Source organism: Tympanuchus pallidicinctus, unplaced genomic scaffold (genome assembly GCF_026119805.1).
Source record: "Tympanuchus pallidicinctus isolate F22 unplaced genomic scaffold, pur_lepc_1.0 scaffold1, whole genome shotgun sequence".
NCBI lineage: Eukaryota > Metazoa > Chordata > Aves > Galliformes > Phasianidae > Tympanuchus > Tympanuchus pallidicinctus.
The window spans coordinates 105,352,584-105,367,445 of NW_026294618.1; the positions used below are offsets into that span (position 1 = coordinate 105,352,584).

A 14,862-nucleotide genomic window follows, 5' to 3' on the forward strand; every position below is an offset into this window, starting at 1 on the left:
AACAGATTGAAATCAGCATGCCACTCATCCACTGAGAATACTGTAAGGAGAAGTCTTCATGTATTCCTGCTGTGTATCTGCAGGGACTTAGAGCCGCGTCCTTTTTTGCACGTCACACTCGCACAGCTGTACTGAGGCAAAGCCAAACATCAGCTTGTGCCTGCAAAAGCAAATTAGCAGATGGATAGGTGCTGACAAAAAAAAAAGCTGGATGAGTGCTGTCATCGAGCGAGGGGAAATAGTGGTGGAGGTATTGAGCTGATGTGCTGAGCGAGGAGGAGTCTGTGGTGAGCTTTCTAGGCTAGAGTGAATTCAGGCTGCAGAAAATTGGGAAGTTTGCATTGAAGAATGAGGAAAGCATCTGTGTGTTTTCAAGCACTAATATTCACACACATTGGTTGAAACAGAAGCTTCCCAAGTCCTGAAAATATCTCATCCTGTGTTAGCTGAGAAGGATCAGCATGATGTTTTCTTTTAGGCTGGCTCATTTGGACCCATGTATACTCACAAAGACTTCCCCTCTGGACCCTTCCCCTGCTCTGTAGCCCTCCTCTGGATGCTCTCTGATGGCTGTATGTCCGTTTTATACTGTGGCCCCAGAGCACAGGCAGTGCTGGCAGTGAGGCTGTGCAGCTCAGGGCCTGGTATCTCCTGCATGGTTGGCTTTTCTGGCTCCAAGGCACCCTGCTGGCTCAGGTTCAACTTGCCACGGGTCAGAACCCCCAGCTCCCTTTCCAAGGGGCTGCTTCTCATCCCCTGGTCTGTACACAGAGCCAGGGCTGCCCCATCCCAGGTGCAGAACCAGCATCTGCTCTTGTTCATGCAGATGGTGACCACCCTCGAATGTGTCAGGATCTTGGGCCCAGGCCTCTCTACCCTCAAGGGAACTAACACTCCTCCCAGTTTAGCATCATCCAAAATTTACTTAATATCAAGTCATTGATGAAAACATTAAAGAGAACTGGTTCAAATCCCAGAATTCCATCAGCAGCAACTGGGGCACCCCTCCGGCTGAGGGCTCCCCATGCCCAACACATCATCTTCTGATTCTCATGGGACATCCTTAGGGTCACTCTGCCATGGCTTTGTAATGTCCCAAGCCACCTCCCTGATGACTGCTATAAATACAGGGACCCTGACAACGGAACTCCAGTCTCTGAAAGAGTTTGTCTTGGTGCAGCCTTCTAGCACAAGAAGCAGCAATTTAGAAGGAGCCTTTCCTCCTTCCCACCATGGATCCTCCCCCACCCAAGAAGCGTAGGGTTCAGGGGAGCAGCAGCAAACCTGAACCAATGGATGTTGATCCACCTAAGGACAACATTGAGCCCATGGTGGTGGATGTGCATCCAGAGGAAGAAACAATGGAGATGGATCCACCTCCATAAGAGCCAGGCAAGCACTATAACACCATGCTTGCCTGGAGACGTCAGTACATCTGGTGGCACACCAGGAGCCACTGACTTCCATCTGAGCATTGAAATGTCACCACCTGCCAGAGAGCCCCAGCTCCAGCTGCTGCTCCCTTCCTTTCCCATCCTCCATCCTCATCCTTCCCCAGAATCTCCCACCCCTTTTTTCTCAAGCTCTGAGGAAAAGGGAAGGACTTGGACTGGTGTCCTCCGAGCTGCTGCCATTCCAGGACAACAGGAGGAGTCCAGCAGGCAGTCCTGAGCACCCTGCAGCCTCCAGGTGAGCCCGAAGAAAGAGGGCAGGACTGGAACTGGTGTCCTCTGAGCTGCCGTGTGGACAGCTGTGAGCTCCCTGCAGCCTCCAGGTTGTGTCAGAGAAGCTACAGAGGCAACTGTTCATCTGGAGAAGCAGAAGATGTTGGTTTGGACAGGAGGAAGAGTTGAAGTTCAGCCCGAAAGTCCATTCCGGCTGCTCCATTAGAACTTTTTGCCTAAGAAAGGACAATAAACAATTTAAAAGGATGGTAAAAAATAGTAATAATAATAAAAAGCTAAACCAGTAAGTGCCTCCCCACTTTTGGAACTTCAGAGTCTGCCCTGAGACTGGAGTGTCCCCTCCTGCTCTCCCCAAGACAGAATGACTTTGCCTTGTGGGATGAGGTCCCAGCCACCATTACTGTTCCCACTGCTGCCTCCTGCATCTGCCAGCCTTGTCCACTGAGTCACCCAGGACAGGCATTGCCAAAGCAGCTGTTTACTCATCACTGTGTACATTTGATACCATAAGACTCAAACAATTTAGTTAGTATTCAAAGAATAGATCCCTTGATGCTCAAGATAAGAACATGCCCCTTTGTGTAGACATGGGGAGGCACCCAAGAGCAATCTAGTCCTGTTGACGTCAAAGTGATCACTACAGATCTGCATCTATAGGCAAAGACTCACCAGAACCCCTCCGTTTACAGATGCAGGTACAAAGTTAGGCATAATATTCTGACAATCCCCAATTCTGACAGCTCTGGGGATAGTTGGGAGCTTTGTGAAAACTGTATGAATATTCGTGTGTTGAATGTATATAAAGAGAGTGCTATAGCTCCGAGGTGTGCAAGCTTTGTGGAGAGATCCCCATGCACCCAATGCTTTAATAGACCAGTGTTTGCTTTGCAAACTATCACTTGGTTTGGAGAGTTTGCTTGATTACAGTTTTTGGTAACACACTTTGGGCAGCCCCCAGATTTGTTTGCATGACAGCAGCGTCAGGGGAATACCAGAAGGAGTCATTTTCACACGTAGCTCTCGCAGGCTGTCTTTTCACTCCTTCTCAATTATTTCACCTCTCAGAAAAATTCAAAGGAAACAGTCCTAGATTTCCCACAGGAAGAGTTTTCTCTTCACGGCCATGAACAGCTGGTGGATGCCAAATTGTGAGGAGCATCATGCCCTCCAGTTGTTACAGTAAAGAAGAGCCATGACCCAACTAAAATACCATCTTTACACCATGCTCTTGTTTGTCCTGCGCTGGCTGCAGCTTAGCTCTGCTTTAGGATATTTGCAGGATTTATTTGTTTTCATTCGCCCAGCAAAAATGTAGATTAACTTTTCAAGGAAATGTTTGAAAAAAAAACACCAACAATAATAATAATACTGCAACAAAGCTTGTTTACACAAGTAATTATGAGATAAGATGATCACATTTCATTTGCATTTGTCTCTTTTTTGGTGTTATCAGGAAAAAAACAACTGATTGCCCCTCAATACAGTGTGTTCATACTAAGTTTGTCTTACTATAGGCTAAATTGCAGCAGGAAGAGCGATATAATAGGAAACTTCAATCAAGATGTGTTTTGTAAGGAGCAGATAAAGGACGAGCTGATACAAGAGATGTACTGCCAGCAGAAAGTCGATGGGGAAATTTATTCCAGTCACAGATTTTGTAAGAGAAGTGACAACAGAAAATGGCTTCCAACAGCCAAGCAAGGCTCGGAGCGACAAGAAATCCAATATTGGGTTAATGCTTTGCACAGCCAATTAGCAGGGCTCCTCTCCCCAGGTCGGCAGTTGACTCCACAAGCAGTGCTGAGGTTTGTTGGCTCTGTTAATGAGAGCCGGGCTCCTTCCTCACCTCCTTCCCTGAACGTGCAAGGGACAGGGTGCAGCCCAGCACAAAGCCTTCCTTTAATTTTATTAATCCTTTTTAATACCTGCAGATTTTAATTCCATTTGAACATCACCGCGCGGCTAACTTAATAGTATTTGCTTATGCAATGGGTGGAGCGACGTGACAGGGATTCTTTACGCTGGCTGTCTGCAACCACCTGGAAGGAGGCTGTGTGAGGCGAGGTGCTCCGCAGGACGAGAGGGCACGGCCTCACGTTGTGCCAGGGGAGGTTTGGGTTGGCTGCTAGGAAACATTTATTCTCTGAAAGAGCAGTGGCACAGGCTGTCCAGGAGGGTGGTCACCATCCCTGGAGGTGTTCAACAAACAGGAAGATGTGGCACTGAGGGACGTGGTTGTTGGTTACGGTGGTGCCGTGCAGAGCTTGGGCTCGTCGCCCCCTCGCAACCCGCCCCACAACCGCTCACACCCCGCGCAGCGCCGGGCCGCTGCGGCCTCTCGGCAGTGCGCGTGCGCAGCAGGCGCTCCCGCCCCTAAGATGGCGGCCCGGCCCCCATGCTGCCCCGCGCCGTTCTCCAGCCCCGGAAGCGTTGGGCGCCGCCTCGTTCGGGGCCGTTCCTTGCCGTTCCACTGCCGCCATGGGAGTACCGGCTTTCTTTCGCTGGCTCAGCCGCAAGTACCCGTCCATCATCGTCAACTGCGTGGAGGAGAAGGTGAAGGGGGCGGCCTGGAAGAGGGGGAGGGGAGCAGGCGGCGTGGTGCCGCGCGGTTCTCGGCCCTACGCGTGCGTGTGCGCCCGGAGCTGGGGCCGGGAGCTCCGCCGGGCTGTTGGGAACAATTCCTCCTCCGTGAGAGCCAAACAGCCTCCACGTGTTACCTGTTTGCCTTAAGTGAGGTTTCTGTGCAGCACAGCGGGAGTCGGGGTTGGCGTTCGGTTCTTTTCACGTAGCCGCGGGGTTTCAGGTTTAGGCAGTGAAGCGGTGCCTTAAATTTGGGCGAATCGCACGTTGGACCTGCAGGGTACTCTGCTTGTCGTCCTTACGGCTCCTGAGCCTCCCTCAGTGCAGTGTGAAGGGTTTGTGTGACCTGTAGCTGCGGGGTGTGAGTTTGGCACTGCGGTGCATGCCGGAGGTTTGAGGAGCTGCCACTAAACGAGGTAGTTTCTGATTTACAAGTGTTGCTATGAAGCAGATCCGAGGAATGCTGTTCGGTCACAGTGGGAAACTCATGTAGGTGAATGGCTTGTTCTGCCTGCAGTCAGCATCATAACAGGCTGTGGGGTCTGAGCTTTTCATCAGCAAACCCCCCTTTCCTTTAGTACATCTGATGTGGAACAGGTTGCCCAAGGAGGCTGTGGATGCCCCATCCCTGCAGGCATTTGAGGCCAGGCTGGATGTGGCTCTGGGCAGCCTGGGCTGCTGGTTGGTGACCTGCACACAGCAGGGGGTTGGAACCAGATGAGCATTGTGATCCTTTGCAACGCAGGCCATTCTATGATTCTATGAATATCCATTCCAGCAATGAAGCAGGACTGTGGATACAGTGTCTCTATTAATTATCACTCCTGTTTACAGCCATCACTCAGTGTGAAATTCAGCTGTTCTGCTCCAGAGCAGCATTCTTCTGAATAAATGAATGCAGGCGGTTGTGAGAGTACATGTAGATTGTTTACAGTTTTGTGTTTACTACAAGTGGACGTTTTTTGTCTTATAAACTTTCCAGTATTTCCTGGATAGTGCTTTAAGATCTGTGTGCTTAACAGCAGTCACAATTTAAATAGCAAATACATTTTCATGCTGTAACAATTCAGCAAAGCTTTCTGTAAAAGCAGAAGGCTTCCATCATGTTAATAAACACCTATCTAAACGCTAACTTAATCCCAGTTGCTGTGGAGTTCAGGTAAGGGAAAGGTACCTGCAGAGGTACCTTTGGTGTATGTGATTGCACGTCTGTTCAGTAACTGAAACTGTAACAGCAAATCTTAAAAGAGAAGGAACAATATAACAAATTCTCTAGAGTCAAATTGTCTGGCCATAATGGAGCATCAGAGCAGATTTCCTTATGCACATTGGTTTGTTCTGATTTAGGAGTGCAGTGTGTGTACAGAGAGGACAGCACCTGAATAAATCCCATTTAACTACAGTTTTTGATATTCGTACCTGGTTACAGATTTGAGAACTGCCTAGGACAGTGGTGAGAAGCTGTGCCTTACTGTGGAGGAATTTGAATTTCTCTCACAATGTAATCAGTTCTGTGTGTATCTTAGGATTGCTTATAAATCTTTCTAATCAGAAGTTTTGTATCTGTGGGTAGCTTGTCTCTTTGAGATATGACAGAGCTGATCCTTGTTCTCTTACCTTGCTAGGTTATTTCTTTTTCTTAAATCTGATTAATCTTTTTCTTAAGCTGAGCGGGAAGAATAAGAGGAAGATCTCCAAGATAATATAAAATCCAGGGGAGAAGGTTCTTAATCAGATTCATACAAATTAATAAAGCTGCTACTAAAGTATCATATTTGAAGATCTGTTTTCAATGGTTTCAAAAGCAGCTGTAGATTAGAAATGAACAGTTTAGTTCTATCACAAGAGATATCACTCCCAGATACTTAAACCTTTTACAAGACGTTTGCATTAAAAAGCTGATGGGTTTGTGAGTGGGTGATGGCAAAGCTGCTGACTTAGCAGTATGCAGATGACAACTAAATGGCTTTCATAGCCATCTAAGTGAGATGGTGCTTATTTTGCTTTACCTTCAAGACGGGAAATAAGATCTGTGGAGAGGGCAGTTTTATTTTCCGTATCACATAGTTGTAAGCCTTTGATGTCACAGCTTTGGCAAGAGGTTTGATGGGAGATCAAGTAGGACACAAGACAAGCTGCTTGTCCCCTTATCTGATGTAAACCAGAATGGGTGCTCTTTTAAAATCAGGGCTTTCGCTGCCCAGAGGAACTTGATAAAAATCTTAAGCTGCAGAGCAGTGTTTGCACCTGGCAATTAGTTCCTGCTAAAACCAAAGGATTGGTCTTGTTCTAGACAGTGCAGCAACATGCTCTTTTTTTTTTGTGAGTTCTGAAGGAACCGAGCTGGTCCTGATCCCACCTGTCAAAATTTGGCTTTGTTGGCGTAGCTAAGAGGAGAAAGATGCAAGTTGGCAGAATTTCAGCTTTTTAAAGAAATAGAGGAGATCAGCCTACAGTATGTAAAAATGCATTTGCAGGAATGTAGTGCAGACATTGCTCCTATTGCAGACTGTGCTCCTGCAGCTGCAGGGGCTGTGTGAGCTCAGAGGAGGTGCCGGGTGCATGTTGGTCAGCTTCTGACAAGTTTCACTGGGGTGGGGGGAGCAGTAGGGGAACACTTTTCCTGCTGCCTCCTTGAATCCTGTGAGCACAGCCTGGATGGAATAGCATCGCGTTGCTTGCCAAGCTGCACTCCTCATTGCAACTCTGTGATATAACTCCTTCCAGTCATCAAGTCTTTAAAATGAATTTGATGTCCTCTTGGTCAAAGGGTGTCTTCTGGCATGGATGTTACTGGTGTTTAATTTGCTTCCTGGTTGTTCGCTGACATTTGTTTTCTCCGTGCATCTGGGTTTACCATGTGTGAGTGTTCAATCGTGCTGAAGAGCTCTGAGAACATCGGTGATCTGAAGTGTTTAGAGCAATTATAATTCAGCATTGAGTTGACCATCCACAGTGTGACCTGAGCTTCGTGTCTGGTTAGGTACTGGCCTAAAGGGAGGCAGTCATAGTTAAAAGTCTGCTTATTTCACAGGTGCAAGGTAGGGGCTGGGAGTTATTTAGCATGCTGACTGCATCCGCAGTCAAACTCAGAGTCAGAAGCCGAAGAGTTCAGGGGTGTGTGAGCGCCTTGGTGCATTTGGTAGTAACCAAGAAAAGTAATAAAGATATGCTCCAAATGGCAGTTTTTGCCTGGTGGGATCTGAAAGGATCTCTTTCCTTTGTAGAGTGGAATCTGGTAAGAGGAAGTGTTCTAGCTCAATCTTGTACTTTGCTTCTTTCCGATGTACCTACTTGTCCTGTTGGGGAGCTTGTCATGTCACCTGCTGTTCTCCAGTGTGATCAGCGAATGGTTTCTGCTGCTTCCTTCTTCCTGTGGGTTAGGGAAGTGATACGAGTTTGTTTAGATGTCCCAGTCTTGAAAGTTGTTTTAAAACAATGAGCTTTTAAGGTGAAGAGATTTTTGACGTTTCTTGTCGTGTCCCAACCATCACGTCAAATTATGTGCTTTGAATCTCCTTCCCTGCGTTTTGAGGGAGCCTGTATGGGGCTGGCAGTAAGAAGGGTAGTTTATCTGGAAAATACACAGTGTGGAAGTTCCTTGGAACAAAATGTATAATACATATGTTGATCAGCAGGAGTGAACTGGCTCAGCTTTAAGTCATCGTTATCCCTTCAGGTAATGTTAATTTTATAAAGGCCTTAGAAACAAAGCTGAGTAAGTAGTGTAAGCATGAAATTCCAGGTAATTCTCTTTAGGGGAATTTGTTGCTGTCTTTTTCTACTGCCTTTGAAGTGATTACCTTGCACTGAGGGACGTGGCTTAGCAGGCATGGTGGTGTTGGGTTGATGCTTGGACTGGGTGGTCTCAGTGATCTTTTCCAACCAACCTTAATGATTCTGTGATCTCCTGTGAGTCTGTATGTTAATACTCTGTAGACTAGTTGTTCTGCTTGCATGATTGAATACTGAATTAATTGTTCCAACTGCTTTTGCAGGCCAAAGAATGCAATGGCGTCAAGGCTTCAATTGACACAAGCAAACCAAACCCTAATGAGGTGGAGTTTGATAATCTGTACTTGGATATGAATGGTATCATTCACCCTTGTACACATCCAGAAGACAAGTAAGGCAGTTTCCTTTGTCTCTATAGGTAGGACTCATTCGTAGCATTTCACATGTTAAATGTCATGTGTTCTACGTTGTAGGCCAGCACCTAAAAATGAAGATGAAATGATGGTTGCAATCTTTGAGTATATTGACAGGATCTTCAACATTGTAAGACCAAGGCGACTTCTCTACATGGCTATAGATGGAGTGGTAAGTATTGACTGAGTTTAATTCCTACTAACGACTACTTCTGAAACAAGGCTTGCTGCCCTCCACTCTCATAAGATTCACTGGACGATAGTTTTCCAAAATGAAAAACTTAGAGGTTACACATGCAGTTAATTAAATTCTGTGTATTCAAAACTGTTGAAGAATTTAGCCTGCAGGGTCTCATCAGCTGGCTCATGTAGTCTACTGCAATCTGAACTTTGCTTTGGCAAAGCAGGAAACTTCCATAAGACAGTAAAGTTCTGAAGTTGTTTCACGTGTTCTTCTATTCTGTGACTTCAGTAATGATTTATGCAGCAGACTGGGAAAGACCAGAAAGCCATTTGAGCATGTGCACTTAAAGTGAGCTGTGACTTGATGATGCCATGAAATGTTTCACAGTCTAGCTTTAACTAGTCACTGGAGCCTGTCTTCCTCTGTTCCTTATCCCCATCCTGCTGGTGCATCAGTTAGTCTAATGGAAGATACCACACTTCATTAAAACCTTCACTGAATATATTTGTATCCACGTTGTGTGCTGAGGCACACTGAAATAGCCTACCAGGCTTCTGGTAGGACTGCTAAGCTTTTTCTAGGCTTCTCAGCTTCTCCAAGGTAAGATGAATTCAAGTAAAAACTTTCCTACTTAAGGATACACAAGTGCAAAAATTCCTAATGTGTTTGTGTATGTGAAAGTAATCCAACAAGTAAATGTTGATGTATCCTTTTAAAAATCCCACATAGGTGTCCTAACTAGTAAGTGAGTACTGTCTGCTCTGGTATTTTGAAAGCACAAAGAGCTATGTATACAATTTAGGAGCTTCTTTTTGGAGAAGGGGTATGTTACAAATGGTGCATTTGAGCACTGTGTGTTTCTGAGATGAGGGTGCAGTTACACATGTATGCTTTTGCTGAGAGGCTTAAGAAACCTATTTAGAAATTTGCCCAGCTCTGCTGCCATGTGACAGGGTGAACAGAATCCCAGGTTTGGTTATGGAGAGACCCTGTGTTAAATGGTTGTATATTCACAAACTGGCCGATTTCAGAAGGGTTGTCCTGAGAACCAGGAACAACCAGCAGGTGGAAAATAACTGTGTGGATGTGGTGACTGACCCGTGCATTATGATGCCTGTTTCAGGCTCCGCGTGCAAAAATGAATCAGCAGCGATCAAGAAGATTCAGAGCATCAAAAGAGGGCATGGAGGCTGCTGAAGAGAAGCAAAAAATAAGACAAGAAATTCTGGCCAAAGGTAAAGCTGTGACAATACCTGATGTTGTTTTTCAAGTCAGAGTCACCTTTTTTGTTTCTAGTGTTTCAGTAAGGGTTAGAAAGGGAGGGGATGTTGTGCTCTCAAAATATCTCTGTGCATTACAGAGTAGGAGGGTGTAGTGGATCTTTGTTTTTTTTCTCCCCAAAGTTAAGATCCAAGGTAAAATGTCACTTTTGTTTTCTGTCTTCCTGCCTGAAATGGGTTTGTGTTCTCTTAATTCCTTCAGGAAGAAAGTGAACAGAAAAACAGGGATAAACAGAGTTTTGCTTAGCCTCCCACTATCCTTACAGAAAGGAATGAATGTTTCTGGGTGCTAACAAAAAATTAGTTGAGGCTTAGCAGTAGAGGTCATGTGAAGTTGTTGCTGCACAGGAATAAGGAATGTACTGCAAGCAAAGGTAGGTTCTTTGATTGGAAACTTTAAACTCAGGAACAGAGCAACATCAGTGCAGTTTGAGAGTGACAGTAATTTGACTCGAGTGAAAGCAGTGTTTGTAGCTGGAGGGTGCTGAGTGTGCTGGAGGAATTAATTCAGGTGACTGTAGGCAGAAGTAATGTGGCCTTCCAAGTGAAAGCATAGCCTCCTTAGAGGTTAAAAAGGCAGGGCACACTTTTTTTTTTTCCTGTTGCATTTGTAGACTCTTAGGAAGTTCAGAGATAGGAAGTTAGTGTAGCCTTGTTTGGGAGCTCAAGTGAGTAAGAAGTAGAAACGTAGGGTAGAATATACAAGGAAATTACTTCCTGAGGTTTTATCTCATTTAGCAAGCTTGGTTTCCTTGAGACTTCTAGTTTTTGGCAAAGCAGGTAACGAAATCACTGCTCTGAAGCAACAAACATTTTGTAAGAGTACCAGTACCTAATTTTAAGCTGAAAGTAATGTGATGGTAAGACCTGTTTTGTTTCTGAAACAAAGTAATCTTTTACTAAGTGTTAATTACTATCAGGGTAGCCATCAGGCTGTTTGTCATGCAAAAATGTTTGATGTTCCATATTGATTTAGTTCTGTTAAATGTCTTTATTGCTCTAGGTGGCATTCTTCCTCCAGAAGAAGTGAAGGAAAGATTTGACAGCAACTGTATTACCCCAGTAAGTGATCTTGCACTTAAGCAGCAATTGTCAGTATCTGGATGATGGCTTAATTTATTTTCTTCTGTCCCTTTTTAGGGAACTGAGTTTATGGACAATCTTGCCAAATGTCTCCGCTATTACATCGCTGACCGTTTGAACACTGACCCAGGGTGGAAAAATCTGACAGTAAGTTTCACAGTTTGATACTTCAGGAAAATTAAGGTGATCTATTAGGTTAGGCCAGGATATGACTGAAGAGTCTGAATTCAACAGATTCGTCTCATCTTCTCGCACAGTTATTAATCATGGAGCAACCTGCACCTTCTGCTGGATTTCAGAGGTGTATTTCATCCTAATAACTCAATCTGAAAGCACCATTTGTTTGGATGTCATTTAAAAGCAGTGAAAAGATCTGATGTTGCAAGCTACAATTTGATGTAATAGGAGGCAGGGTTTTAGGAACACTTTATTATCTTAGGGAAAAATGTCCCGGTCTGTTGTGCGTGTATTCTTTTCACTCTATTTTTAACTTGTTTATTGTCTCAGACTGCATTTTTTTCTATTATTTGAGTGATGCACAGTAGATGTCAGTCAATAAAAATTATTCATAGCAGGTTTCGTGCCTTTCTTGACTTTGAGATTCTCTTATACTGTTACTCAACCACTCCACCCCCATCAAGTTTCTGACAACCCTGTTTCATCACTTGTCCATATAATTTATCAGGAAGCTAATGATATGATAATTTCAGTGGTGTTTGAATCAATATGTCAGCTTCATCCTGAAATTAGAGGAAAAATTAAGGTCTGCTCAGAGGACCCAAACTCTTAAATAATTGATTTGTGAGTCATAATATGGTAGTTGACACTACAAATTAGATTTCATATACTGAATCTGACTTAAGAATACTTGAACTGTTGGTGGATTTATTTTTAAGGGTGGCAGCATAAATTGATTACCTGATCTGTAAATCTTCACAGGTAATCCTGTCTGATGCTAGTGCTCCTGGCGAAGGTGAACATAAAATCATGGATTACATTAGAAGACAAAGAGGTATACTTGTAATAAACTGCAGTATGGCACTTATTTCTAACCTGTGGTATGTTATTGAACCAAAGCTGTGTAATTCTCTTTCATGTAGCTCAACCAAACCATGACCCGAACACTCATCACTGTCTGTGCGGGGCTGATGGTGAGTTCTTTGCTGACAGTGTATCTCCTGTTGAGCTTTCTTGTGCTGTTTTTTGATTGTGTTGAGCTGTAGGGTTTAGAATTTGATTTGCATTTGTATAAATAATCCAGTGTATCTGTTTTTGACAGCCTCTGTCTGTGGCCAAAGGGCGGGCTGACTTTCACTTAGTTGTACTATCTGTGTAGTTTGTGGGTAATGCTTGTTTAAAACAGAATGTGGTTTTAAGAAAATGCTGAATGTTTGCCTTTCATTATATTTTACTCTTCTCTTTTGATTGGTAGCTGATCTAATAATGCTTGGATTAGCCACACACGAACCAAATTTCACCATAATTAGGGAAGAGTTTAAACCAAATAAACCCAAGCCGTGTGCTCTTTGTAACCAGATGGGTCACGAGGTTAAAGATTGTCAAGGTTTGCCCAGAGAAAAACAAGGCAAGGTAAGAATTCTGATATTTCTACAAATTCTTCTTGGTGTGAACTAATTTGTGTCTTAATGATATCCTCACGTTATTCTTGCTATCAGTTTTGTCTGAAGCGTAATACAAATTATGCTAGTGGAATTGCCTGGCTTTCCTTTCATGTTAATGATACTTCTGTAGCATATAAATACTATGCAGAATCTAACTTTCTCACTTATTAGTTTTCTTTCTTTTTCCCACTGGCAAGGAGGATAATCAGTAACTTAAGACACACAAAGTAGTAAGATGCATGCTTGGCATAAGAACTTGAGAACCAGTGCTTATGCATCTCTTTGCTCTTTTCCAAGTATGCTTTAAAATGGAGCAGGATAAACTCCAAAGCGAGCTTGGATGTAATTCAGTTATTTCCTTTTATTTTAGCATGATCAGTTTGCAGACAGCCTTCCTGCCTCTGAACAAGAATTTATCTTCATCCGCTTATGTGTTTTGCGAGAGGTAGGTGGGAGCAGTTGGTAAATCCCCCGTGTATGAATAATGTTAAACGTCATTCACTAAGGTTCTTGGTGTCTTTTGCCTGTGTTGCAGTATTTAGAAAGAGAACTCACTATGGCCAGTTTACCTTTCACTTTTGATTTTGAAAGAAGCGTTGATGACTGGGTCTTTATGTGCTTCTTTGTTGGAAATGACTTTCTTCCTCATCTGCCATCTCTGGAGATCAGGTACATGAGCACATGCTTTCCTTCAAGTATACCTGCTGTAGTTTTAAATGAAAGGTCTCATGCTTTTGTTTGCTTCCTTCCTAGGGAGGGAGCAATTGATCGCTTGGTTAACATCTATAAAAACGTGGTGCACAAAACTGGGGTAATATTTTTTGTTCTTTTTTTTTTTTTTTTTCAGCATTCTGTTGTTTGCTACCAAAATAAATTTGCTTTTCAACCATATTGTTTTGTATTTTACAGGGCTATCTCACAGAAAGTGGTTTTGTCAACCTGCAGCGAGTCCAGATGATCATGTTGGCTGTTGGAGAAGTTGAAGACAGCATTTTCAAAAAGCGAAAAGACGATGATGTAATTTCCATGCTGTGTTCTTGGAGTTTTGCTTTCATCACTTGCGTTACTGTGACGCTCCTTAATAGAATATGAGAAAAAAAGCTTGGTATTTTGTTCATGTCTCTACTGGCTTCCTCCACATTTGAAAATCAGTCAAGTGCTGCCAGTTGATTTGCTTTTCCTGGAGTGCAGGGCGTTTTTTTTCTGCTTGCTATCTCAAGTAGCAACAAAACAAGAACTGTGTGCGAGTTCTGCCACTTTTTGAATAGCTACTATGAAAACCAAACAAGGATTGGGTTTTTTTTTTTTTCTGTACAGGGATGGAATACTAAATATGAGTTCAAAGTGCATTCTTGCCTTTCAGTACCCCCTGCAATTTGAAATGTGTCCAGGAATTGTTGTTCTTTTGGTCTGTCTCTGCAGTCTGTGCAGTTTTTGGCAGACGGACTGCAGTTTTTTCAGTTAGGATGAGGGATAAAGCACTTGTGAATGAAGGAAGAAAACTGTATTTACTGCTCAGTCAAACAGTGCTCTGCCAGTGCTGCCAAAACGTTTGATTTCTAGTTGCTTCAGCTTGTGCTTCTGTTGAAGTAGATGTACTAATTTGATGATTGAACTCTCAGTATCCTGGGCCTTGTCCTTTTCTAGGGTTTTGGCTCTCTTGGCCTTCTGGCAGATGTTCCACACCAGTCAAGGAGCTAAGGCATGTGTTATTACTTAATCCTTTGACACTGATGTCATCTTGAACTGAAACTATTGCTAAGCTTACTGGGTGATTGAAGTCATAGCCAAAATTAGGGGCCTTTGAATAAGCAGCAACTCTTTTCTACAGGTTTTCAGGGTAAGATAGAAGTTTCTAGACAGCTTGCATTGAATTCACAGATGAAAGAACTGATCTAGGTCTCTTATTCAGAGCATTACTCAAAAACCTTGCAATCTTTTGGTTGAGGATTATAACAAAATACGTTTCCAAGAAATCTGTGTGATGTTTTCCTCTTTATTCTTTACCTAGGATAACTTTAAAAGACGACAAAAAGAAAAAAAGAAAAGAATGAAGGTAAATTCATTTCTTTCACAATGCAAAAACTAGCAAGAATTAAGATGTGTGCTAAGCATTCAGTGGAAGTGTTAGTTGAAGCTGTAGTTGTAATAATGGCATTTTCTGGGCTTTGTGAAAACTATTTTAGTTTTTTTTTCCATGGCTTCTTATAAACTGGGGCTTTGATTGAAGTAATTGCATGTTAAAGACTTGTTAGAAGGAAAAGGAGAGTTGAATGCTGT

The 14,862-nt window shown here is 43.5% G+C and overlaps 1 protein-coding gene across 2 annotated transcripts in view; it reads left to right on the plus strand.

Annotated features, from left to right (window-relative positions):
• Positions 1 to 4,070: 4,070 nt before the first annotated feature.
• The window catches only part of XRN2 (5'-3' exoribonuclease 2), a 44,899-nt gene continuing 34,107 nt past the window's right edge, over positions 4,071 to 14,862 (plus strand). Inside the window, exons 1-14 of one of the 2 annotated variants that reach the window (XM_052701173.1) lie at positions 4,071 to 4,238; positions 8,264 to 8,391; positions 8,474 to 8,585; positions 9,721 to 9,832; positions 10,881 to 10,939; positions 11,018 to 11,107; positions 11,900 to 11,972; positions 12,061 to 12,111; positions 12,393 to 12,550; positions 12,953 to 13,027; positions 13,118 to 13,251; positions 13,336 to 13,393; positions 13,492 to 13,599; positions 14,594 to 14,638. In XM_052701173.1, the coding sequence (XP_052557133.1) occupies positions 4,164 to 4,238; positions 8,264 to 8,391; positions 8,474 to 8,585; positions 9,721 to 9,832; positions 10,881 to 10,939; positions 11,018 to 11,107; positions 11,900 to 11,972; positions 12,061 to 12,111; positions 12,393 to 12,550; positions 12,953 to 13,027; positions 13,118 to 13,251; positions 13,336 to 13,393; positions 13,492 to 13,599; positions 14,594 to 14,638 (1,278 nt within the window). In that variant the 5' untranslated portion in view covers positions 4,071 to 4,163. The remainder of the gene's footprint in view (positions 4,239 to 8,263; positions 8,392 to 8,473; positions 8,586 to 9,720; positions 9,833 to 10,880; positions 10,940 to 11,017; positions 11,108 to 11,899; positions 11,973 to 12,060; positions 12,112 to 12,392; positions 12,551 to 12,952; positions 13,028 to 13,117; positions 13,252 to 13,335; positions 13,394 to 13,491; positions 13,600 to 14,593; positions 14,639 to 14,862) is intronic. The other variant, XM_052701163.1, reaches the window with a different exon arrangement.